The following is a 26,509-nucleotide window of genomic DNA, read 5'->3' as shown; positions in this document are numbered from 1 at the left end:
CTCCCTGCAGCTATCTTGATATAACTTGTAAAAATTACATAAAAGTATTAAATGAGAACCAATAAAACTAATGCACCAGATATATAACAATGCCATCAAACAATTCTTCAACTCAAAAAGAGCAAAGCATACTAGAGCTAGTCTAAGAATGAATGTGGATTTGTACTTAAAAAAAAAAAATATATATATATATATATATATATATACACATATTTATTGGGTTGTCGGAAAAGTAATGACACATTTTTGCAACTAAAAACAGAAAAAATACATCATGACTTTTCCGACAACCCAATATTATAGAAAATAAGGATAATGAAAAGATCTCCCGTCTAATGTAGTAATTAAGAGTAATGCAACTGCAATTTTTAAAGCACTCTAGAAAGTGAAAAATTTGAAAACCCATTCACTGAACAGGTATATAAGGTAAAACGAAACATGCATCCCACCTTATTAAAATGATACATTTATCCTGAATCTCTTTATAAAACCAAATTAATCATTTAAGAATTTCATTACATAAATGATTAAAATATGAAAGCATTTAACTTTAAGGAACAGAGAAGTTAGACTGTGAAACTGTACTGTGAATTTTTTTATAATTGTCATTTTATCCTTAATGTTGAAGACTGTATCAGTTTCATAAGTAATAACACTTGTGTTTTATAATAAATGTAACTGTATGCAGAGGTATGTTTAACAGCATCTGCACATAGCTACAGAAATTGTTACTCATTTTATTGTACATTTTTATTCTGACAGACTTTTTACTTAATACATCAGTAGAAAACACGTGACTAGATTATATACCCTATACCCATATTTTTAAAAACTTGAACAATATTCTTGTAAATGTCTGTTTTAAAAAACACATAGGTGGGCCAGCCGAGTGGCGCATTGGTTAAGAGCTGGCTTGGGATGCCAGAGGGCCCCGGTTCGGATCCCACATATAAGGGCCCGTGACACTGCCCTCTACAGCTAAGATGCTGAACAACAGCTCAACCTGGAGCTGGGCTGCCGTGAGTCGCTGGCGATGGCGTAGGCTGCAGCCCCTGTTGCAGTGGGTTGCCATGGGCTACCGTGTATAGCCAGCAGCCAGCGTGAGCGGCTAGCAGCCACAGTGAGCGGCCATCCAGAAGCCGGCGACTGATCTGCCTTGCCCGGGAAGAGCGCAATGATGGTGCCAACTTGCAGTGAAGCAACGTCCTCCACAACTAGACTGAAGAACAAAAAGGACAGCAACTTGTCTGTTCCCCTTCCCCCAATTCCCTAGCGCTGTCCCATCCCCCAATTTCCCAATAAAAATCTTTAAAAAAAAAAACATAGGTAACAAGAGTTACTGTTTTAACATGATTAAATTGGTATCAAATTTATGGGTACAAGTAAAAAAAGCTAAATACTTAACAGTCATAAAATAATAAAATGCAATATCATGCACTATATATTGCTTAGAAAGTGCTCACTTATATAAGCAGATGATGAGAGCAGTATCATGGGAAATCTGGATATATCTTTACATATATATCCTTAAAAAAATCACTTTCTTTTATATCATTTCCATTTTAATTTAAATGCTACATATTTTCAGCTAACATTTAAATTAGTTTTTTACTGTAATATTTCAGTTCTATTATAAACATGAAATACCTTTAGAAACTGCCATGAGGATAAGAATGATTCTTTCCTTCTATTCTGTAATTATATCACATTCGGTATATATTAAACATTATATTTGAGAAATATACTCTGATCCTGAATGTATTCAAATTCAAGATCAATGTTATGATAGAACGAAGATTTATGAGGAAAAATTTATAATAGTTTATAAGGTGAACTCTTTAAAGATCATGTAACAACAAGAATACCTAGCTAGAACATTGCAGAGTGGTAAGATTTGACATTTTACCAAAGGACAGTAATGCTTGATCTTCTATTCCCCACAGAATGCTGCATCCAGTTAACAGCAGGAAGGGAAAAGCAGCAGCAACATTCTAAATGTCTATCCTCTGATCTCCAAAATGACACCACAAAAGTAGAAGAAAATCACATTTTATATCCGGTACTATAAATCTGAAATGAAGGTTCTGCTACTTTCAAGACTGAAAGGATATCACAGTGTTGATTTTATATACAAAGTAGGATCTGTTCCAGTATACTCTAGTGAAATAATTCACATATGGAGAATAGTTTATTTTGACCTCATGACAAAATCTCCCATATTTTGAATAGGTTAACTTGCCACCCTCTTCACACACCACCTATCAAAAGATATAAAACATAATATTAAAAAGCTTATTAAGCTTATAGCAGAAATGCAATCAATGTACAAATGACTATTTTATATGAAAAAAATATGCTAAACATGGACTGTCTCACCTTGTTTAGCAAACATCTCACATTGTTTAGCAAATAGAAGCCTCTTCATAAGAGAGTCACTATGCACACTAAACTTTTTTTCTTTCTTAAAGATTTTATTGGGGAATTAGGGAAGGGAACAGTGTTGGGGAAGGGGAACATTATGTTTTTCCAGGACCAAATAAGTCAAGTTGTTGTCCTTCACTCTTAGTTGTGGAGGGTGCAAGCTCAGCTCCAAGTCCAGTCACTGCTTTCAATCTAGTTGCGGGGTGGGGAAGAGGGGGGCGGTGTGTACAGCCCACCATCCCATGCAGGAGTCGAACCGGCAACCTTGTTAAGAGCACGTGCTTTCACCAGCTGAGCCATCCGGCCGCCTGTTGGCAGCTCAGCTCAGGTCCAGCTCACTGGCTCATGTGGTAATCAAACCGGCGACCCTGTTGCTCACAGCTCACGCTCTTAACCAACTGCGCCACCTGGCCGGCCCTACACTAAACTTTTGAGCTTCCCATTGAGATTGAAAAACCAATGTAAAGTGTTTCCAATTTTTAAAAGATTTCATCCTAAAATTTAGAAGGCAATGTCTCCATAGTCCATTATCATTCCTCTGAAGAACCTTATCATGGAGCCTACCAAGGATGAGAAATGAACATGTTATATTCTTAATGTATATTCAAACGCTTCTCCTAGTGTAGATGTTTACTTACAATTATATTATAAGCAAGTAAATTTTTGTAACTTATCCAGTGCAAACCTTTACATTCTCACCTTAATGATGTTCACTAAGATAACTTAGCTAGCTTGAAGGGTTTTCTATAATAAAACACTAAATATTATTCTAATACCTATGAAAGATGTGAGAGCCAACTTTAAGAGTAAAATGATGTAGTTTTAAGTCCATGCCTGGCATTACATGAAAGTAAACTGATCTTCAAAATGGAGCAAAAAAGCAGATAAAAACGTTTCAGATAGCAGATAACAATACAGCGTTAACCACTGAATACCTGATGTTTAATAAAATTCCATTTTCAGGGCTGGCCAAGTGGCTCAGTTGGTTAAGAGCTCGAGCTCTGAGCAACAAGGTCACCGGTTCGATTCCCACATGGGCCAGTGAGTTGCACCTGAGCTGAGCTGCTGCTGAGCTGCCAACAGGCAGCAGGATGGCTCAGCCAGTGAGAGCACGTGCTCCTAACAACAAGGCTGCTGGTTCAACTCCTGCATGTGATGGCGGGCTACTCCCACCTGCAACTAAGATTGAACATGGCACCTTGAGCTGAGCGGCCGCTAGCTGCCGATGGGCAGCCGGATGGCAACTGGACTTGGAGCTGAGTGAGCTGCGCCCTCCACAACTAAGATTGAAGGACAACAACTTGGCTGTTCCCCTTCCCCAATTCCCCAATAAAATCTTTAAAAGAACTAAAATTCTATTTTGTCGCCATTAAGCCAAAGATAACAAACATCAAGTACCAACAGATAAAATTCAAAATACATGCAGCAGAAATAAGAATAAGTTTGTATCAGAAGATTAAGGTGTCAGGAAGAAAGAGAAAGATGAAAATCACAAAAATGAATTTCTCACCTCCAAATTGTTCTGGGATGATAAGACAAAGAGCTAATTATTTAGGAAGGGACAGAAAAAATCTTGGCTGCAAACTGAATAGACTATGCACTCCAACCTAGAATGACTACTAAACTTTTCCTAAGGTCCCTACCCTCAACTTTCCCAGGAATAAAGGCACCTATTGCAGACAATACTAATTACCCTGTCAGTCTTCTTAGTTATTAGACATACAGTATATACATCCCAGGCTGAGATGTAAGAAAGCTTAGTAAAATAACTGAAATCAATGAAAAATTAAGATACAGCTAAGTCCTGGGGTGACCAGTTAGCTCAGTTGGTTACAGCATGGTGCTGATAACACCAAGGTCGCTGGTTCGATCTCCGCATGGACCACTGTGAGCTGCGCCCTCCTTAAGAGAGTCAACTATGCCATTGTAGCATGAAAGTAATGTGTAACCGATGACCATGGCTGTTCCCCAATAAAAATTTTTAAAAAAGAAAAAGATACAGCTAAGTCCTAACAACTAAAGTGGCTCTGAATACACTAACTTTTGTGGATAACAGGGGTTTGATATAAGAACTGTAATAATTTAGTAAGCAATTTTCTAGATATGTATCAAATCACAAGAAATTTCTCAACATAAGAATATAACATAAATAAGAATATAACAATGCAACCAGGTGCTCTTTAGATTAAAAATCAAATCAAATCAAATTATGCCATGTTTTATTATAAATATTGAACATGCACAAGTACAGGCTATGAATAAAGAATCCAGGTATTGGTAAAATTTTTCATTTTTTGCAAAAATGTCCAACTTTTCTTTTGTACATTGAAAACATACTTCAAACTGCTTTTAATAAGCTCCCTCCATTGTTATGAAACTTTAAATTATAGTGATACCTTGGTTTGCAAGCATAATTCGTTCCTGAAACAAACTACTCCTATTGTAAGACATCGCTCGTTTACCAAGTTAAAATGATTAGAAATGTTTCCTCATCTTGCAGAACACTCACAAACCACGTTACTCGCAATCCAAGGTATTATTGTATATTCTTAGTTAAGTTCCAAAAATAAAGTTTGAAGATTACAAGTTTAAATAAAGTCATTTTTCTTAAAGATTTAACTTTCAAATGGTTACTTACATGGCCATTTGCAATGTCTAGTAAATCTTTAACCCTACAGCCTCTCATGGTTCCCACCTCATTGCAGATAGCATCCTCTACAATTAGGTAATTAGCTTTGTAAGATGTCAGAATTTTATAAATATCCTCAGCAGATCGTTTTGAATAGATTTGATAGATCTGAAAGAATATAATCAGAAGTTATTTTAAAAGACATTTAAAACTTCTGTTAATCAAATCTATACACTGAGCATCTGCTATGTTCTTTACTACTGAGTACTATCTGTGGAAAATAAAGATATTCACTAAGACTTAATTCCTGCCCTTAGGAAGCTTCTATTCATATGATATTAGCCATTTGTATCTCCTTTGGAGAAATGTACATTCAAATCCTTTGCCAATTTCCTCCCAGCTTTATTGAGATATAATTGACATATAACATCGTGTAAGTTTAAAGTGTACAGTGTATTGATTTATTGTAATAACCATAACATTAGCTAATATTTTCCATCATGTAACATAATTACCAGTTCTTTTTTGTGGTGGGAACATTTAAGATCTACTTAGCAACTTACAAGTATATAATACATCAGGAATAACTATAATTGCCATGTTGTACATTACATCCTCAGAACTTATTCATCTCGTAACTGGAAGTTTGTATCCTTTGACCAACATCCCCAATTTCCCTACCCTCCAGACTCTGGTAAGCACCAGTCTATTCTATGTTTCTATGAGTTTGGCTTTTTAAAATTTCATATATGTGGTATCATACAGTATTTGTCTTTCTCTATTTGACTTATTTCATTTAACATAACACCCTCAAGATTCATTCCTGTTGTTGTAAATGGCCTTTGCCCATTTTTAAGTTGGTTTGTCTTTTTATTATTGAGTTGTAATAATTTCTTTAATCTTTTTTATTAACATGTATCAGATTACTTTATACATAAGATAAAGTCAGCAAGGTTAAAAATAATTTGACCACTGTCACAAAATACTGAATGAGCCAAGGCTGCTTAAATCTCATGTCTGGGGCGGCCGGTTAGCTCAGTTGGTTAGAGCGCAGTGCTCATAACACCAAGGTTGCCGGTTTGATCCCCACATGGGCCACTGAGATTGCCCTCCACAACTAGATTGAAACAGTTACTTGACTTGGAGCTGATGGGTCCTGGAAAGACACACTGTTCCCCAATTTAAAAACAAAACAAAAACAAACAAACAAACTCAAGTCTGGATTCCATGGCACTTTTCATTACAACTTGGCTGACCTGAGATAATAAGCTCTGGATATTATTACATAACGAGGTTTTTCAGTTTTTCTGAAATGCTAACACTGGATCAGCTTATTACTCTTCAGGGAATAATGAATCACAAATGTCAGGCCAAAAGCATCACATATTTGTCCTGAAAATACTGAGATTCAAAATCTATATTGCACAAGTTCCCAGTCTTTTTGCAAAAGTCAGTAGCTGCTTACTTCTTGTAAGAAAACATAGGCAGTAAGCTCCTTGATATTGGTCTTGGCGATGTTTTTTGGATCTGACTCCAAAGGCAAGGGAAACAAAAGCAAAAATTAACGGGACTACATCAAACTAAAACGCTTCTGCAGAGCAAAGGAAAGCATCAATAAAATAAAAAGGCAACCTATTGAATGGAAGAAGATATCTGCAAATCACATAGCCAATAAGGGATTAATATCCAAAATATATAAAGAACTCATACAATTCAACAATATCAACCCAAAACAACTTGATTTAAAAATAGGGAGAGGATCTGAATAGATACTTTTCCAAAGAAGACATACAGGTGGCCAACATGTACCTTAAAAGATGCTCAACATCATTAATCATCAGGGAAATGCAAATCTAAACTACAATGAGATATCATCTCACACCTGTAACAATGGCTATTATCAAAAAGGGAAGAAATAAGTGTTGGTGAGGATGGGAAAAAAAAAGGAACCCTCATGCACTGTTGGTGGGATTGCAAATTGGTGCAGCCACTATGGAAAACAACATGGAGGTTCCTCAAAAAATTAAAAATAGAACTACCATATGACCCAGCAATTCCACTTCTGGGTATTTATTTGAAGAAAATGAAAACACTAATTTGAAATAATATATGCACCCCCATGTTCACTGCAGCATTACTTACAATAGCCAAGACATGGAAACGACCTAAATGTCCATCAATAGATGGACAAAGAAAATGTGGGCATATATACAATGGACTATTATTCAGCCATAAAAAGAGAATGAGGGCCGGCCGAGTGGCTCAGTTGGTTAAGGGTGCAAGCTCTGAGCAACAGGGTCATCGGTTCGATTCCTACATGGGCCAGTGAGCTGCGCCTGAGCTGAGCTGCCGCTGAGCTGCCAACAGGCAGCAGGATGGCTCAGCTGGTGAGAGCACGAGCTCCTAACAAGGCTGCTGGTTCAACTCCTGCATGGGATGGTGGGCTACGTCCACCAGCAACTAAGATTGAACACGGCACCTTGAGCTGAGTAGCCCTGAGCTGCCATCGGGCAGCCGGATGGCTCAGTTAGAACGTGTGCTCTTAGCAACAGAGTTTCCGGTTCGACTCCTGCATGGGATGGTGGGCTATGCCCATCTGCAACTAAGATTGAACACAGCACCTTGAGCTGAGCGGCCAGATGGTGACTGGAGTTGGAGCTAAGCTAGCTGCGCCCTCCACAACTAAGATTGAAGGACAACAACTTGGCTGTTCCCCTTCCCCAATTAAAAAAAAAAAAAGAATGAAATCTTGCAACTTGCAAGAACATGGATGAACCTTCAGGGCATTATGCTACATGAAATATGTCAGACAGAGAAAGACAAATGTCATATGATTCCACTTATATATGGAATCTAAAACAAACAAACAACACATACACATAACTAGAGAACAGATGGTAGTTGGTGGGCAAAGTGAGTAAAGGGAGTTAAAAGGCATAAATTTCCAGTTACAAAATAAATAAGGCGTGGAAATATAACATACAACGTGGTGACTATAGTTAATGATTCTGTATTGCATATTTGAAAGTTGTTAAGAGAATAGATCTTATAAGTTCTCATCACAAGGAAACAATTTTTTGTAGCTATTTATGGCGGTAGATGTCAACTAGACTTAATGTGGTGATCATTTTATAATATATACATCAAATTATTATGTTGTTTACCTGAGACTAATATAATGCTATATGTCACTAAGCCTCAATTTAAAAAGGCATTGTGGAAATCCCCTCCTCCCCCAAAAGAAATTGCTCGTGGTAACAAGCCAGTATGCGGCAGAGATGGCATGTGAGTCCAAATACTCTAATTCTAGAGTCTGCATTCTTAGAGTTTAACCTCCATACTTAGTCTAAATTCTATGCTGCTATATTTTCTTCTTAGCTTAGTCTATACTTAAAAACTATATAAAACTCTCTCAAATTGAAAAACAGAATATTTGGAACTCAGATTCAGTTGGTCATTGGCTCCAGATATGAGGTTACCATTTAAATCCACCCCAAACATTCAAAATAATATATTCTCTGAACAACAGTAGTTAGATACCATGCTAATGTTATACTAAGTATAACAGCCCATACTGAAAAATAAATCACAGTGATAGAATTTTAACCTGGAAATACAAAGTGTATCAAGACATTAATTGATAGCTTGCTTTCAATAATTTGAGAACAATGATATTTTCAAAATTATGTTTCTCTTTGTGAAAGATTACACATCAGTTCCTTCGAACTTTGTGGAAAATTAAATGTTTCTCCAAGAAACATTCACAAAACCTTTAATATTTTAATTTTGGCTCTCTTCTTGGTTAAATGTATTATGCGGCTTTTTAAAAACTAAAGCTAATTAACTCTTCTAAATTAATTGGATTTCCCTAGTTAATCAGGAACATATGATATGCATCATTACAAAACTATACTAAAATAAAGAGTGATCTTAAAAAAAATCCAAATGTAGAATCTAAAATGTCTTACGTTTTCATTTCTCTTGAGAAGATCATCATCACTGTAAAGAGGCAAGCTTGTTACCATCCATCCAGTGCATAATTTAATCACACCCATTAATTGTGGACTCCCTGCAAACACAGCTGCAACTGGAGCTTGCCTTCTGCAAAGAACCACAAAGATTTGCACACTGGAAAGGTGTTTAGATAGATCTCTGATTTACACCAACTGTGAAATACCACACAACTTACAATGTACTGTATACTTAAGTTTAAATGTCAGCTTTCATTTCTGGATTCAAACACAAAATTGAGCCCCTACTATGTACCAGGAATGATTTTAAGTGCTGAAAATACAGAATTCTTTTGGGAGGGGGGTGGAGACCCTTGCTTTCAAGAGGGAGCAGAGGGAAGACAATAAACATATAAGTCAGGTGGTAATAATGCTATTAAAAAATAACAGGATATGTTGCTAGGAATATACTATTATATACAGTGTGATCAATTCAATGGTGATACTGTGAATTGTCATATTCATCTTTTTTCAATTATTAACCACCACAACCCACCTCCTTCCAGATCTACCTACACTCCTGCTCCTTCCCTACTTTTACTATGTGTCTACATCCAGACATCACATGTAGGACTTCTCCACTCTGAACCATGATCCAAAGTCCCAGATATATGCCACTTGCAAGACGATGAAACTCAGATGCAGGTACCAAAGCGCTACCCTATTTATTTATTTCATTTATTTATTCACGCTCTGTATTCAGCATGCACCTACTGTGTGTGAGAGACAGTGTCAAGTTTTAGAAATAGAAATGGTACACATCCATTATCCTCAGGGAGCACCCAGTAATGGGGAAACCAACACGAAACAGAATAATTATACCACAGTAACGTAAATGTCTAGTCTGATGTACAATGTCCTATGTTGAGGCCTTTTCTGTTTTTGAAAATAAGTATGATGATAAATCACATAGATAGATATAATTCCCTCTTTTGTCAACAATCACACAAAGCTATATAGTCAGTGTTCCACAATGGTAAATACAATTCACAAAAAAGTGTTAATGGGCAATAGTTATGGGTAATCTACAGAAAACAATTTTTATATATAGAAGGGGTTTCATTACAGTATTAAGACCTTATAATAAGACCTATTCTCATTTCTATATACCTATTCTATAAACCTAGTTCTCATTTCTAGAAACATTTTTTTGTCTCCCCCACCCACCCAGTTTCCTGGCTTTTTCTGATAGTGTTTCATTCCTTTTCATGTTTTAATTTCTTCTTCTATGTCTTCAATAATTTTCAATGTAGTTATTTCAGTCTCTATCTATGGGACAGCTGGGATGCAAAATGGCTTCAATGATTCTTCTCCCTATAGCTATGCTCTAGGAGGAAACTCTCATTTTGGTCATGTGACTTGCTTTGGCCAACAAACAGCAAACATAATATTAGCAGAGACAAACATGCTTGACATTGAGACTTGCCCTCTCTTGCTGCTCTTAGGAACTCTCAATCACTACCTCGTAAATGAGCCCAGGCTAACTTGGATGATGAGGGGCATGTGGCCAAGTCAATTCCATCCCTTCAGCTGATACCTTCCCAACCCTAGGCATGTGAGAGCAGCCATGCCAGACTATCCAGTCCCAGCTGAGCTGGCCCAGAGCAGAAGAATCCTTCTCATTGCCTACACTCAGCTGATCCTCAAAATGGTGCAAAATAACACATGTTTATTGTTTGTAAGCCACTGAGTTTTATGGTAGTCTATTATGCAGCAAAACTAACTGACACAAATTTTATAATCAGAAATTGCTAGAACTCTAATTTTAGAAAGCTGATTCTTGCTGTGTTAGACTGTTTTCTCATGTGATTTGTAAGTTTAGAGCTCATCTTCATTAAGCTTTATTTGTGGGTCCTCATAGCCTGGGTTGATATGTCAGGCACTCTACCCTAACCCAGAACCAATTTTTATGCTGATTTTTTTTATTTGGGGTTTCCTGGATTAGTCAAGTATAATTTCAAACTACAAATTCATGTGAATTCAGATTCATTGCTTCAAATTCAAAGAGACCTTTTTTTGACCAAGAGCTGAGGCAAAAGAAGGCATGCTTTCTCATCATCTTTCTCTGCCACTTGATGGATCTTTTGCTAGTCTACCTTTCACCCTGTGAGGTCTCTTAGTTACATATGTGTGTGTTGAGAGAGGGAAAAGATATCTCAATTACAATTCTCTGCTTTCATAGGTCAAAGACCACATCTCTTGTCCTAAGTGGGCATTGAAATTGAAATTAAAATTCTTGGTAAACTCGGTTACCAAGACTAGCAATTTACCACTCATCTACCTCCAACCCAAAACAAAAGAAGCATCCTTTTCACTACTTAAAAAAAAGGATATTCGTTCCTTTTTAGTCCACATTTCTAGGTGTTTGATGGTAAAGAGTCTCAAATCTCAAACTTATCAATGCTTATTTTCAAAGGAGTTCAATAAGAAAATTAGAATTATAAGTCCAATAAAAAATTAAATATCCCTAAAAACACAGTGTAAAATTCCCAAATTTTATGAGAATTTGAAAAAATATTAATTTTTTTATTTTTCCTGAATCCATTAGATAGTATGCAATGATTAATTAATAGTTTAATAGTCTTGGGCAGTTCAATTCTTACTTTATCCAGGTCATAAGTTCCACTGTATCTGGGTCATAGAATTCTTGTAGTTCCGTTAGTTCTGTCATTAGTCTTGGAAAAAACTAAAATGCAAAACAAAATCCCCAAAAAGTGTGTGTAAGTATCTAGAGAGTTTAAAACTATTGTAGAGTATTTCAAAAGACTAAGAAACTAACTTAAGGCAAACAATAATACAATATTGCTCTTACTGAAAAAACGTCATAACTCTCTTTACTTTCTTTCAGTGACCTGCTCATTCTTCTCAATCCAAACCATCTATTTTATGGTTACTGCCTAGATTCAGTCAACAATTATCATTAGCAAACAATTAATCATCAGTTGTATCTTTTATGCACACACATAATAAGCAAATTAATTAATTAATTTTGGGTTAAATAATTCACGTTTATTGGCAATTAGTTTCATGTTATAAGCTAAAGAATTTATTTTATTTTACAGATATTTAAATTTTGAAGTACCTGAAATACCTTTTAATATTAAGACTGATTTATTCAGCAATTTCCTTCGCCAATTATAAATCGATTTAATGACAGCATCAGAAACAGAAAATTGCATCAGATGGCATTCTAAAAATGTTTTACCTTTTCTATTATGTTCCTAATGATCAAAAATTAAGCATTACTAAGTATCAGACTTTGTTTAGTTAGAACACTGTCTCAATATAAGTATCCTACACTCACATACACATTTATCACTACTTTGTAGGTAAAGTACATTTTGATATAAAAATATGATTTTCTTACCTCCTTCCATAAGCTGAGGCCTATTATAGTGGGCACAGCCATGCTCAGAATAAAAGCCTAAAACATTAAAGCAAAAAGTGTTATGGATAAATATATTTCAGAATGTATTTTAAAGTACTAGACATTGATTCTATGACCAACTATATATCAATATAGTTATAAAAATTTCAGTCAGAGAACTTTAAGTCAGCATGAAACCTAGCTCACGGAGTGAGATGGGTGAAGACTAATGATAAGTTTAAGACATATTAAACGAGGTAAAATGAGACATATATTTATTATATAAATTTAAGACAGAACATAAAAATGGTAACACTCATATAATATTCCAAATAGCAAATCAATATTTGACAATTTTGCCAGGGATTTAAGTGGTAAAAAGCATACAAAGGTTACTGAACTGCTACCTAAAAAGCTAACAAAAACAAAAAGACAATGAATTAACACAGGAAAAATAGCTAATATATATCAACATACTAGTATGCTAAAATAAGAATGTATAAATTCCTTTGGAAAAAGACTGGCCTAATACAACATGACTATTATTAAAGATAATTATTTATCATCTTCCTTCCAGAATCTTTCTTCTTATTGTTCCATGTCCATTGGAGACTCCATAATAAACAGTCCTACCAAGGAGAAACCTAGGAAATATCTGTGATTTCTCTCTTCCTCATTCTCCCATACTTAATCAAGCACCAAGTCTTGTTTATCTTCCAACCATATTTTTTCACTCCAGTATAGCACAGTATTAACTGGGTGGATTTTGCAGTCAGAAAAACCTGGGTATGAATCATGGTTTCCAGATTTATAAGTTATGTGATCTCAGGGAAGTTATTTAACCAGTTTAAGCTTTAGTTTCTTTGTCTATAAAAAACAGATAACGAAACTTAGCCAAAAGGGTATTTGTGAAGGTTGAATAGCATATGAAATGCTTTGGACAATACCTGATACATAGTGAGCACTCAGTGAATTGAAGCTTTTATTACTTTCATCCACCATGGCCTGTACCTGAGTGACAGTGTCCTTCTTGGCTCTAGTCTGTCACTGTTATGCCTATCTTTCACAAAACTGTAAGGGAAAGCTGAGAGAAAATGTAAGTCTGACTCTCTTCACACCCTTGCTTAAACATCTCACTGCCTTCCTACTGCCTATAGAATAAGACCAAGCGCCACAGGATGACAGTCAAAGGGCCTCTGTGACCTTAGCCTTCTCAACTTCTCCAGTCTCATTTCTTGACCACCCCTACCTCACATTTTATGTGCCAACAAAATGAAATATATCATGTTTTTTCTTTGCCTTGGTTTTTATTCCCTTTGATTATATCAAGTTCTTTGCATAACTGTCTTTATTCCTTCTACCACAATTACACTTTCTTTCCCCTTCAATTGATTCATAACTCATCATCTTTCAAATGTCACACTGGAAAGTCTTTGAACCCCAAAGAAACTAAATTAAGTAGCCCTTCTCTATATTCCAATAGCATCCTGTCAATACTTTTTACTATCTATTTTTATGATCAGGAGACTATAATCTATTTGATGAAATTAATCTGGTTTTATTTTTCTTTGTATTCCAAGCACATTGCAAATAGCAGGTACATTCACATTGAAAACATACCACAGTTCTAAATCAAACCAAGAAAGATATAAAAATTCTTGATAGCCTCTCACATTATTAATTCACTTGTTTTACCTTTTATGTTTCAAGTTGTCTGCATTAAAATGCATTACTAGTGGGCCAGCCAAGTGGCTCAGTGGTTAAGAGCTCACTCAAGAGTGTGAGCTCTGAGCAACAGGGTTGCCGGTTCGATTCCCGGCCTGAGCTGAGCTGCCAACAGGTGGCAGGATGGCTCAGCTAAAAAAAATAAATAAATAAAAATAAAAATACAATAAAATAAATAAAACATAAAATGCATTACTTTTATAATCAGAAATTATAAAAGAGGGCCGGCCGAGTGGCGCGATGGTTAAGAACTCGCTTGGGATGCCAGAGGGCCCCGGTTCGGATCCCACATATGAGGGCCAGTGACACTGCCCTCTACAGCTAAGATGCTGAACAACAGCTCAACCTGGAGCTGGGCTGCTGTGAGTCGCCGGTGACGGTGTGGGCTGCAGTCCCTGTGACAGTGGGTTACCATGGGCTACCGTGTGTAGCCAGCAGCCAGCATGAGCGGCCAGCACCCGCAGTGAGCGGCCCTCCAGAAGCCGGCGACTGATCTGCCTCACCCGGGAAGAGCGCAATGATGGTGCCAACTTGGGTCAGTGAAGCAACGTCCTCCACAACTAGCCAGCACTGTTCCCATCCCCCCAATTCACCAATAAAAATCTTAAAAAAAAAAAAAAAAAAAGAAATTATAAAAGAATGTTTTTCACAGGATCTCTTCTTCTACCTATAAGTTATAATGTGATTTACTCATGCTATTTCAATGGTATTTAATGCGGTTTCCATTTACGCGTATATAATTGGAAGAGAAACAAGTACTTAATCTGAAATAACAATGACTTACCAACAATACTGGGTGTACAGTTCGTAATCGAAGCCACTTAAAAAGTGTTGTCCAAAGTTCAGGAGAACATACACCAGATGCTGCTAACATGCACACATAAGGAGTCCAGAGGTATTTCAAACTGGAAAAGACAGAGTCACATATGAGATATCTTATGAACATCATTATTATCTGATTTCTCTTTTATGAGTTCTTTCCTATTACCCATGAAAATACCACAATGTTAAAGGAAATGAAAAAGCTTAGCCTCTAATTTTCAGCAACAGATTGTTATTCATTTCTTAAATAATCACAAAGACATGTGGGTTACTAAAATAAGGATGAAACAGTATTAACATAGAAGAGGGTGCAGCAAAATTAATGCTCTTGGAGAGCATATAAACTTACACTTTTTTAGAAGGCAATTTGGCAGAAACCATAAAAATTTTAAATACCGCAAGACAATCCCATTTCTAGTAATCTAGTTTACAGATATATTAGCAAAAGTGTATAAAGATATACATACAAGGGTTTTAAATGCAGCGTGTTGTTTTAATAGTGGGTTGTCAGAAAAGTCATGACATATTTTTTCTGTTTTTCATCGCAAAAATGCATCATGACTTTTCCGACAACCCAATAGAAAAACGTTCGAGACCTAATTATCCTTGAATAGGTATTTATTAAAGAAATGATTAAATAAAAAACAAAATTTCATGTATACTGTTTGCCTAGTTTTTGGTGTTTTTGTTTTGTTTTGTTTTAATGTAGATATATGGTACAGTAAAAAAAATTACGTCTGAGGCTTGACTCAGAAAGATCCACTTCGCTCACTCAGGTAATTGGCAAGATTCTGTTATCTGCAGATGGTTGAACTGAGGGCTTCAGTTCCTTTTAGCTGTTGGCTAAAGGCTGCCCTCAGTTCTTTGCCACCTGATTCTCTTCAATATGGCAATCTGCTTCATTTCACACACATTTCCTAAGAATGTGAATAACAGGACTTGGAGATCCTTAGCAACTACTTCAGGAGCTGCCTACCACACAGCAGGTTTGACAATCAAGATGAAGGGGTCCTTGCAAGGAGCACCCTTTCCTATTGGATGGCATGCAACTCTACTATCACCAGGTGGCAACTCCCAACTTTGCAGCCAGTATGTGTGTGAGCTGGATATTCAACCTCTGGACTTTGAAACCATTTACCAGTACGCCATCCTGTACTTGATTCTTCAAACCAAACATGAGACCAGGTCATACCTCCTGCAGCCTTTGAATCGTGTGGGGGCTTCACTGCTATGGGAGAAGAATTCTTCACATACAGCTTTTAAAGCTACAATACAACACTACTAAGTCCTCAGAGATTAAGACTGACTCAGAAAGACAGGGTTGGCTGGCACACAACTTAAAATGAGCCTGCTTTTCTTCTAAGGCCCAGGAATACTGAGGCCATCTAGCCTTTAGTATGACACACATGAGAATAAACAAATACAGTGAAATATATTTTTGATTACTCTTACTCTAAGACTTGCTGTACAAACTCATATCTAACTTGCTCTTGTCCACTTTGATTTTCCTTTCATCTGCATGGCACCTGCTGACAGAATCCTCTTGATTCCTATCCATTTCACTAAATTCCATTAAATTCTAGTCCCATCTTCCAGGGTCTTAAAAACAAAAAACAACCAACCAGGCTGGCTGAGTGGTGCGATGGTTAAGAACTGGCTTGGAATGCCAGAGGGCTCCGGTTCGGATCCCACATATGAGGGCCAGTGACACTGCCCTCTACAGCTAAGATGCTGAACAACAGCTCAACCTGGAGCTGGGCTGCCGTGAGTCGCAGGCGATGGCGTAGGCTGCAGTCCCTGTGGCAGCGGGTTGCCATGGGCTACCATGTGTAGCCAGCAGCCAGCGTGAGCGGCCAGCAGCCGCAGTGGGTGGCCGTCCAGAAGCCGGCGACTGATCTGCCTCCCCTGGGAAGAGCGCAATGATGGTGCCAACTTGGGCCAGTGAAGCAACGTCCTCCACAACTAGACTGAAGAACAAAACGACAGCAACTTGTCCGTTCCCCTTCCCACAATTCCCCAGCGCTGTTCCCATCCCCCCAATTCCCCAATAAAAATCTTAAAAAGAAAAAGACACTGAAGAACATCACCTACGAGATTATTTTGAACAGCATGGAAAAATTGAAGTGGCTAAAATCATGACTGACTGAGGCAGTGGCAAGAGAGGCTTTGCTTTTGTAACCTTTGATGACCATGACTCTATAGATAAGACTGTCATTCAGAAATACCATACTGTGAATGGCCACAACTGTGAGGTAAGGAAAGCCCTATCTAAGCAAGAGATAACGAGTGCTTCATCCAGCCAAAGAGGTCAAAGTGGTTCTGGAAACTTCGGTGGTGGTCGTGGAGGTGGTTTCGGTGGGAATAACAACTTTGGTCATGGGGGAAACTTCAGTGGTCGAATTGGCTTTGGTGGCAGTCATGGTGGTGGAGGATATGGTGGCAGTGGGGATGGCTATAAAGGATTTGGTAATGATGGAAGCAAATTTGTAGTTTGTAGAAGCTACAATGATTTTGGCAATTACAATGATCAATCTTCAGATTTTGGACCCATGAAAGGAGGAAACTTTGGAGGCAGGTGTTCTGGCCCCTGTGACGTGGAGGCCAGTCCTTTGCCAAACCATGAAACCAAGGTGGCTATGGAGGTTCCAGCAGCAGCAGTAGCTATGGCAGTGGCAGGAGGTTTTAACTACTGCCAGGAAACAAAGCTTAGCAGAAGACAGCCAGAGAAATGACAGGGAAGCCACTGGTTACAATCGATTTGTGAACTCAGCCAAGCACAGTGGTGGCAGGGCCTACCTGCTACAAAGAAGAAATGTTTTAGACAATACTCGTGTATGGGCAAAAAAATCAAGGATTGTTTTTGTGACTAACTGTATAACATGTTTTCATTTCTGTTCTGTGGAAAGTGTAAAGTATTCCAACTAAGGGTTTTAATGTAGATTTTTTTTGCATTCATGCTGCTGTCCATTGCTAAATCTAACAGTCTGATCATGATGCTGAATAAATATGTCTTTAAAAAAATTCCTCCTTTGGCTTTGAGTTGCAGCTCTTCCTAGGGTCCCTCCACCATAGTCCCTATGATGATGATGATGTTGATGATGATAACGACGACTACTACTACTCATGCAGTTTCCAAATCCTAAATATTTTAGTTTGGCCTCTTTACTCCATCTCCATTGCTACTCTCTTCTAAATTTTGTGACACCTTCTTAATTGGTTTATTTTACTCTAATCTTGTTTTCCTCAAACCTTTCTCAATCATTGCTGCCAGAAAGATCTTACTTAAAAAGTAAATATGGGGGCGGCCGGGTGCTAAGTTGGTTAGAGCGGGAGCTCTGAGCAACAGCGTTGCCAGTTCGATTCCCACATGGGCCAGTGAGCTGTGTCCTCCGCAACTAGATCTAAGACAACGACTTGAGCTGAGCTGCCACTGAGCTGCTGATGGGCAGCCAGATGGCTCAGTTGGTTAGAGTGTGCACTCTTAACAAGGTTGCTGGTTGGACTCCCGCATGGGATGGTGGGCTGCACCTCCTGCAACTAGATTGAAAACGGCAACTAGACTTGGAGCTGAGCTGTGCCCTCCACAACTAAGACTGAAGGATAACAACTTGGAGCTGATGGGTCCTGGAAAAACACACTGTTCTGCAATAAAGTTAAAAAAAAAAAAAGGCAAATATGATCATGTTAAATTTCTGTTTAGAACACCTAATCTGGTTCCCACTTATTTTTCCAGACTTATCTCTTGCTGCTTCCCTCACATTTATCTCATTCTTTTAGTTCCCAGAAAATGCTTCTGCCCTGATTACATACACAAGACAACTGAGAGTCCGGCCAATCTCTATTTATCTCTCAATACTGTCACCCCATATAGGAAACTTTCCTTAAACGGGACTCTCCTACCCACTCTCTGCAACTAGGGTAGTACCTGACCAAAGCACCCTATGTATACTATTCTGATAGTACTTGCTTTACTTTACTTAACTCTAACTCTTGGTTTATTTATTGAGAATCGGAACTCTTTGGAAAAAAAAAAAGACTAGATCTTTTATCCCTATTACTCACCTAGCAGAGTGTCTGGCACTCTGACTTAGATATGGTGACCATGCATCTTATTTACATGAATAGGTGACCATGTTCTTATAGGCCTAGTGAGTAAATTAAAAAATTGAAGATGAATGATAGAATAATGTGGATTAGGCATTCAAAAAACAGGATCTTGAATTTAACATGGTAGACCAAACAATGAAGAATGGTGGGAATCACAAAAGGTTCTTTTGCAGAGAGAAATAAAACTGAGAGAGCAAAGAAGAAAAAAGGTAAACCATGCCCCCAAATTCTACTATTGCAAGGCAATGAAATGAGAATTGAAGCATGAATCACTTAAAATACACATGGTTTAAATAAATTTTTTCACCCTACTTATTAGGCATTATGGAATGCTAACTATTAGAGTGAACCACTATTATTGCTTCATGTTTTCATAAGGAGATTCCCACTAGTCATGGGTTTGGCAGTCTGATAAAATCTGTGGACCCCTTATAAGAAAACCTTTTGGCAATATTGAGAAGGCAAGGCAATCTTTGTGAAAGGGAGTCCACTGTCTTTCCTTAACGCTGGCACTTTGGAATAAAACCTACTTTTCTTTCCACCGAGAAAAAAAGAAAAAGAAAAAGAAAACATTTCTAACTGTATAAAATAAAATATACAAGTTTATGAAGGAAACCAATTATACTGAAATACTGATATCAAATAATAAAAATAAATTTATAACAGCAATATTTGTACTTCTTTGGTAATACATTAAATGCAGGTCTAGTAACGACTGTACTTTTGAAATAGTGATGTATGAAAACATTTCAAGATATCTGTAAAAAATTAATATAGTGACAAAATAGCCTGTTTTCTGTTGAGAAAAGCACCATAGGTACTGCTAAAATTACTATGATTTAGTACCTATATTCATAATTAAAGTAAATTTAACCTAGAAAATGTTATACTGGATTAACATTCTTCACCTCTGCCTACCTCCACTAACATCCCACTACTTCAGAACCTTAATCGCTCCTCATAAGAGTGATTTATCTGATTTGTGAGTGAGATAAGGACTCAAGCATATCCAGCTCAAACGCTTCTCAGCTTCTATATTTTGGATCTTACTTGTGCAGGTTGTGTGTGTATAGGTGCAGTAGGCTTACTAAGGCTTTGCTCATTCAAGAGGGAAGGTCTGAAGTTTGGAGACTAAACACAATTTGAGGTAGAAGATATTAGAAGCCCTTTTGATCACACACGAAGATGTGTTCTCCAATACACCTTTTATCAGAATCAAAATTATTTTTCACCTCCAGCTTACTTACTCTGTATTATTTTTCGTCTGAATGCAAACTTCAAAAAAGAGTATCATTTAGTGAACACTAACCATCAAAGCTCCAATGTTAACTAATCAAAGCAAATCAAGTTAATTTTAGAAATCCCAGAAGTTAATAACAAGCAGGGTCATAGCATTTATAAAAATAAAGAGAATTTACACTAATGAGATACCAATCTGTGCAGAAAGTTTTCTTTCAGTATTCTCAGATAATCCTAAATACATTTTATTCATAATTGGTATATTGTCTTTATAAACAATAGGCAGTATTTATTCTGGGGTATTCTGATTGTAAAAATTTGAAAAGCACCCAAAAAGTACAGAGGGATAATTTTTTTCAAATTATGCATAATCTAGTCACTCAAAATAATCATTTTATTTCCTTCTGATGTTCGTGTGTGTGTTTGAGTGTGTAATATGTACATACACACACATATATACATTTCAGCAAAACTGTGATCATGCTGTAACTTGCTTTTTCATTACTATTATATAGTCATAGTATTATATTATATTCTTGAATAATTTTAAGAACATAATTTTGAATAGCTTCATATATTCCAGACATGGATATACCAAAACTTAAATGTAACACAATCAACAGAATAAAAAGGCAACCTACAGAATGGGAGAAGATATTTACAAATCAAATATCTGATAAGGGGGTAATACCCAAAATATATAAAGAATTCCTACCACTCAACAAAAAATCAAATAACCCAATTAAAAAATGGGCTAAGGGCTTGACAGATGTTTTCCCAAAGAAGATAGACAGACAGCAAGCACAAGCAGAGATCATCAACATCACTAATCATCAGGGAAATACAAATCAAAAACACAATAAAATATCACCTCACACTCATTAGTGTGGCTACTATCAGAAATATAGAAATAACAAATGTTGGCAAGGATGTGGAGAAAGTAGAACCCTTGTAAGCTGCTGATGGGATTGTAAAACTGCAACTGCTATGGAAAATAGTATGGAAGTCCCTCAAAAAATTAAAAATAGAACTACTATATGATCCAGCAATCCCAGTTCTGGGTATATACACAAAAGAATAAAAAGGGTCTCAAAAAGATATTTGCACACTCACGTTCATAGCAAGAGGTAGATGTAACTCAAATGTCCATCAGCAAATGAATGGATAAACGAAATGTGCTATCTACTGTTAATGGAATATTATTCAACCTTAAAAAGGAAATCCTGTCACATGCTACAACACAGATGAACCTTGAGGACATTAGGTAAACTGAAATAAGCCAGTCACAAAAAGACACATATTGTATGACTCTACTTATATGAGGTATCTAAAGTAGTCAAATCATAGGAGAAAGTACAATGGAAGTTACCAGGGGTTGGTGAAAGGGAGAAAGGGGGAGTTGTTGTTTCATGAGTCTAGAGTTTCAGATTTACAAGATAAAAAAGTTCTGGAGATCCGTCTCACTACAATGTGAATATTCTTCTACTGAACTGTATATACACTTAAAAATGTTAAGATGGTAAATCTTATGTGCTTTTTACCACAATAAAAAACAAAACACAACTTAAACATAATGATCTGCACGCTATTAAGCATTCAGTTTGCATACAAGTAATCTGTAATAAAGAGATGGTTAAAAAACTACAAACTTCTAAAATGTAACACTTCCATCTTCCATCTAGAAAAGGAATTGCTCTTGTATAAATTACAATTTAAGGATTAGCTTTAATTAACATGCCGAGTCTCATATATTGCCTTTTATTATATTTATTTTAATGCATCTTATCTACTATGCAGTAAAGGATTAATCTTTGCCCAAAGAGAGATTTGACCCTTACCCCCACTCCTGGGAGGTAACTTCCAAGCCCTTGGAAAAGTCCTGTGTGAAAAGAGTATCTTTGTTTATCTGGGTTCATGCCTGATAGTTTATGCTAAGAATGTTATTTATTGTGGGGCCTTTGCCCATATGGTTATCAGTTTAACATCTGGAGGGGCTGGATACTAAGGTCAGCCACGCAGGTGGTCATTCACTTATACATACATGAGAGTCCCAATAAAAACTATGAACACCAAAGCTCAGGTGAGAGTCCTTGGTTGGCAACACTCCATGCATACTGTCATACGTCATTCATGAGAGAACTAGGTGACTCCACTGAGAGGGGACAACTGGAAGTTCTATGCCTAGTCTCTCCTGGACCCTGTCCAATGTGCCTCTTCCTTCTGCTGATTTTAATCTCTATCCTTTCATTATAGTATAACAACTATTCTGAGTTCTGTGAATTCTAGTGAGTTACTGAACCCAAGGGTGGTTTGGGGAATGCCCAAACTTGCAGTTGGTGTCAGAAATGAGGGTGTTGGGAACTCATGAACTTTGCATTTAGCCTCCTAGACTGTGAGCTTCTGAGAAGGGGAATCTTATCTTAAATATTTTTATACCTCCCACCATTGCTAAAATAGTAACATATATGAAAGAACTGAAAACTGCTGCTAAATGAATACATTTTGATAAAGTTTATTAATAAGGTGGCATGATTTTGGGTAGAAGCAGGAACAAAAAAAGTTTGAAAACTAAAGACTTAAAAATAGTGTTAGATGTTTCAAGGATTCACACTCCCTAAAAATTGTAACTTATCCGGATATTAATATATGGATACTTATTTTGCTTAACAAATTTAATAAGGTATATAGAACATTAAAATGATCAAGCAAATGAAATAATTTGGCCTTACTGAACATTAAATGGAGTCCCAAATGTACTTTGTAAGAGCTGATATGTAATATAAGTAATAAATGAAGTGAGGAAAAGGATGAAAGAAAAAACGACCCCCAAATGCTTACTAACAAGGCTTACAAGATGCTATGTATGCTCTTCGTACTTCAGTCACATTGAGTTCCTTTTAACCCCTTCCATCAAGTCCCTCCCAAAAATGAGCCATGTTTCTTCCTATCACAAGCCTTTGCATATGCACAGCTTCTCCCTGGAATACTTTTCCTTCTTCTATTTACCTAATTCACTGCTACTCACCCTTCATCAGATCTCAACTCAAGTACCTTTTCCTTTGGAAGCCTTTCTGAAAGATTACTTCAAGTCAAATTCCATTTTTATACTCGTATGTTCTCACAGGACCATTTACCCTTCCGTCACTTATCAAAGTTGTAATTTTATTATTGTGCGATTAATATCTGTCACTTCCATTAGGCCATAAGTTACATAATGTTAGAACTGTGTGTCCACCTTGTTCACCACTGTACCTCAAGCATTCAGCACAATGCTTGGCCCTTGGCAGACTTTCAATGGTTTTTAAACAAATGAACAAATCTGTAAATGTCAGTTTACTATACTATAAATACCTTTGTAAACTCCAGTTGGATTAAGAAAGTTTGTAGATTTTGAATTTTTATAAAGTTTTATAAATGTATTCTTGAAAGCATCCACTTATTATCATTAGAAAGGACAATTCTTTGTAAAAACAAATAGATCAAATAAAGTACACTTACCCTTCTAAAACCATTGCAAGAGAACCCAACAAAATAGTGTGAATCACATGATAAATTATTTCTGGCCTTTCTCCAATTCGTCCATCTTCAAGAGTAACAGTTTCTTTCAGGGATTTACCACTACACAAAGGAAATGTGTTTTTTACTACTTTAAATATATACATTTGAAAAATCAAAGATCTTAAATTTCTTCATAAAAAGAAATATAGGCGGTCCTTAAAATTTGAAAGTATATTCTCCTAGTCAAATACTAACTTATATTTCCAAGTTTTTAAAATCGGTTTTAGAACCTGAATGCAACTCACTCAGTGAAGACCAAAAATGCAAGTTCAGAAATATAATTTTAAAAATATTTTAGGGGCTGGCCAAGTGGCTCGTTGGTTAAGAGCTGGCTTGGGATGCCAGCTCTGAGCAGCAGGGCCGCCGGTTTGGTTCCCACATGGGCCAGTGACGCTGCACCCTCTACAGCTAAGATGGTGAAAAACAGCTCGACCTGGAGCTGGGCTGCTGTGAGTCGCCAGTGATGGCAAGGCTGCAGTGGGGCTGCAGTGAGCTATTGTGAGTGGCCGGCAGCCAGCATGAGCGGCCAGCAGCCAGTGAGAGCTGCTGTGAGCGGCTGTCCAATGGCCAGAGACTGACTGCCTCAGCCAGGAAGAGTGCAATGATCACAATACCAACATGGGCCAGTGAAGTGATGTCCTCCACAACTAGACTGAAGAACAAAAAAGGACAGCAACTTGTCTGTTTCCCTCCCCTGATTCCCCAATGCTGTTCCCCTCCCCCAGCCCCCCAATAAAATCTTAAAAAAAAACAAAAACAAAACTTTTAGGATCCTTTCTAAGATAAATTATCACTCAGCTAGTGATTGCTAAATCAATATAATTAAATCATAATTTAAACTAAGTTCTCAAAATTAAGATGCTACACATACAACCTCCTTTCAAACATGATAAAATATTTAAAATGATCAAACTTTATAATTTAAAATCACTTAATGACTAGCTTCATTTACGTTAAATAGAAGAAACTATTCGTATGTTAAGTAAAAGTATGAGTAAATTAGTGAATGAGTTTGGGAAAGTTTAACTGGTTACTCCTACATTAAATCTGGACATTACACATTTAAATATATAAACTTTAATTTTTCTTTTAGTTTTTCTTTTTATTAGTTTCAGGTGTACAAAACAATGTAATAGACATTTGTATTCCTCACAAATTTTATCTGGTGATAAATATGATATTTTACATAGTGATGAAGAGAGAATGAAACTCTAAAACAAGTACAAATATTGGAAGAACATTAAAAATAAGTATTTTACATATATCCATAATACATTAGTAATATGAATATCATAGGTACTTACTTAATTCTCCTTAAAATAACTTGCATCATAGAAAGAAAACAAATAATTAACACTAAAATATAGAAAGGTAATAAAGAAGACTGTGTCAATCGCAAAAATAAATCTTGAGATGGTGCCTGCAGGAATTTCTGACATAGGAGCCAATTCATTGTAAAATTCCTATAGAAGACAAAAAGCATATTAAAATAACAGGTGTTTTAAACTTCTGAACATAAAAGTACTTTTTATCTCGGTAAAAACTTAGACAAAACAAAATACGTATTCTAAATCCATTCACTTATAACAGGCAGATCCTACCCTTTACAAATAAAGATAACAGCATTAGTAACTTTCCTCAACAAACTGCTTTAATAAATATAAAACTGCTGCTTTTTGTTAACAAGCAATGTGACCATCTCTAGAGCCCAAGATAGCTTCAACGGTTTCACTTTCTGATTTTTTCTGGAAGAAAACAAAAAACTTAGCTGTCCAACTTCTACATTTGCACTATCCAATATGGTAGCTACTAGCTACATATATGGCTATTAGCACTTGAAATTTGACCAATGCAAATGAAGATATACTTTGAGTACAAAATACACCCTGAGGCCCACCGCATGGCGCGTTGGTTAAGAGCTGGCTTGGGACGCCAGCTCTGAGCAGTAGGGCCCCGGTTCGGATCACACATTAGGGTCAGTGACGCTGTGCCCTCTACAGCTAAGATGGCGAACAACAGCTCGACCTGGAGCTGGGCTGCCGTGAATCGCCAGCAATGCAGTAGGCTGCAGTGGAGCTGCAGTGGGCTGCTCTAAAGCTACTGTGAATGGCCAGCAGCCTGGGTGAGCTGCCAAGAGCTGCCGTGAGCGGCGTCCAAGGCCCGGCGACTGATTTGCCTCACCCGGGAAGAGGGCAATGATAATACCAACATGGGCCAGTGAAGCGACATCCTCCACAACTAGACTGAAGAACAAAAGGATAGCAACTTGTCTGTTCCCCTCCCCCAATTCCCCAATAAAATCCTTAAAAAATAATAATAATAATAATACACCCTGGATTTCAAAGATAAAGAAGAATAAAAGAAAAAAAACAACAACAACAAAGAAATACAAACCATCTCAATAATTTTTATATTGGTTACACATTAAAATATTTTTGATGTATTGGATTAAAACATTAAAATTAAATTCACTTGTTTCTTTTTACTTTTTTTAATGTGGCTACTAGAAAATTACATATATGGGTCACATTATATTATTACTAGACAGTCTTTTTTTTTTTTTTTAAGATTTTTATTGGGGAATTGGGGGAAGGGGAACAGACAAGTTGCTGTCCTTTTTGTTCTTCAGTC

The 26,509-nt window shown here is 36.8% G+C and overlaps 1 protein-coding gene across 4 annotated transcripts in view; it reads right to left on the bottom strand.

The window, feature by feature from the left end:
• Positions 1 to 1,265: 1,265 nt before the first annotated feature.
• The window catches only part of DPY19L4 (dpy-19 like 4), an 87,029-nt gene continuing 61,785 nt past the window's right edge, over positions 1,266 to 26,509 (bottom strand). For 3 of the 4 annotated variants that reach the window (XM_019632019.1, XM_019632020.1, XM_019632022.1), the window contains 8 exons: positions 25,183 to 25,341; positions 23,819 to 23,938; positions 14,937 to 15,057; positions 12,428 to 12,484; positions 11,664 to 11,746; positions 9,019 to 9,151; positions 5,060 to 5,218; positions 1,266 to 2,258 (listed from right to left, as the gene is read on the bottom strand). In XM_019632019.1, the coding sequence (XP_019487564.1) occupies positions 2,094 to 2,258; positions 5,060 to 5,218; positions 9,019 to 9,151; positions 11,664 to 11,746; positions 12,428 to 12,484; positions 14,937 to 15,057; positions 23,819 to 23,938; positions 25,183 to 25,341 (997 nt within the window). In that variant the 3' untranslated portion in view covers positions 1,266 to 2,093. The remainder of the gene's footprint in view (positions 2,259 to 5,059; positions 5,219 to 9,018; positions 9,152 to 11,663; positions 11,747 to 12,427; positions 12,485 to 14,936; positions 15,058 to 23,818; positions 23,939 to 25,182; positions 25,342 to 26,509) is intronic. The other variant, XM_019632021.1, reaches the window with a different exon arrangement.

This window comes from Hipposideros armiger, unplaced genomic scaffold (assembly GCF_001890085.2).
Source record: "Hipposideros armiger isolate ML-2016 unplaced genomic scaffold, ASM189008v1 scaffold_1069, whole genome shotgun sequence".
NCBI classification, from domain to species: Eukaryota; Metazoa; Chordata; class Mammalia; order Chiroptera; family Hipposideridae; genus Hipposideros; species Hipposideros armiger.
The sequence above is the reverse complement of the archived record's forward strand: the minus strand, read 5'-3'. Positions and strand labels throughout refer to the sequence as shown.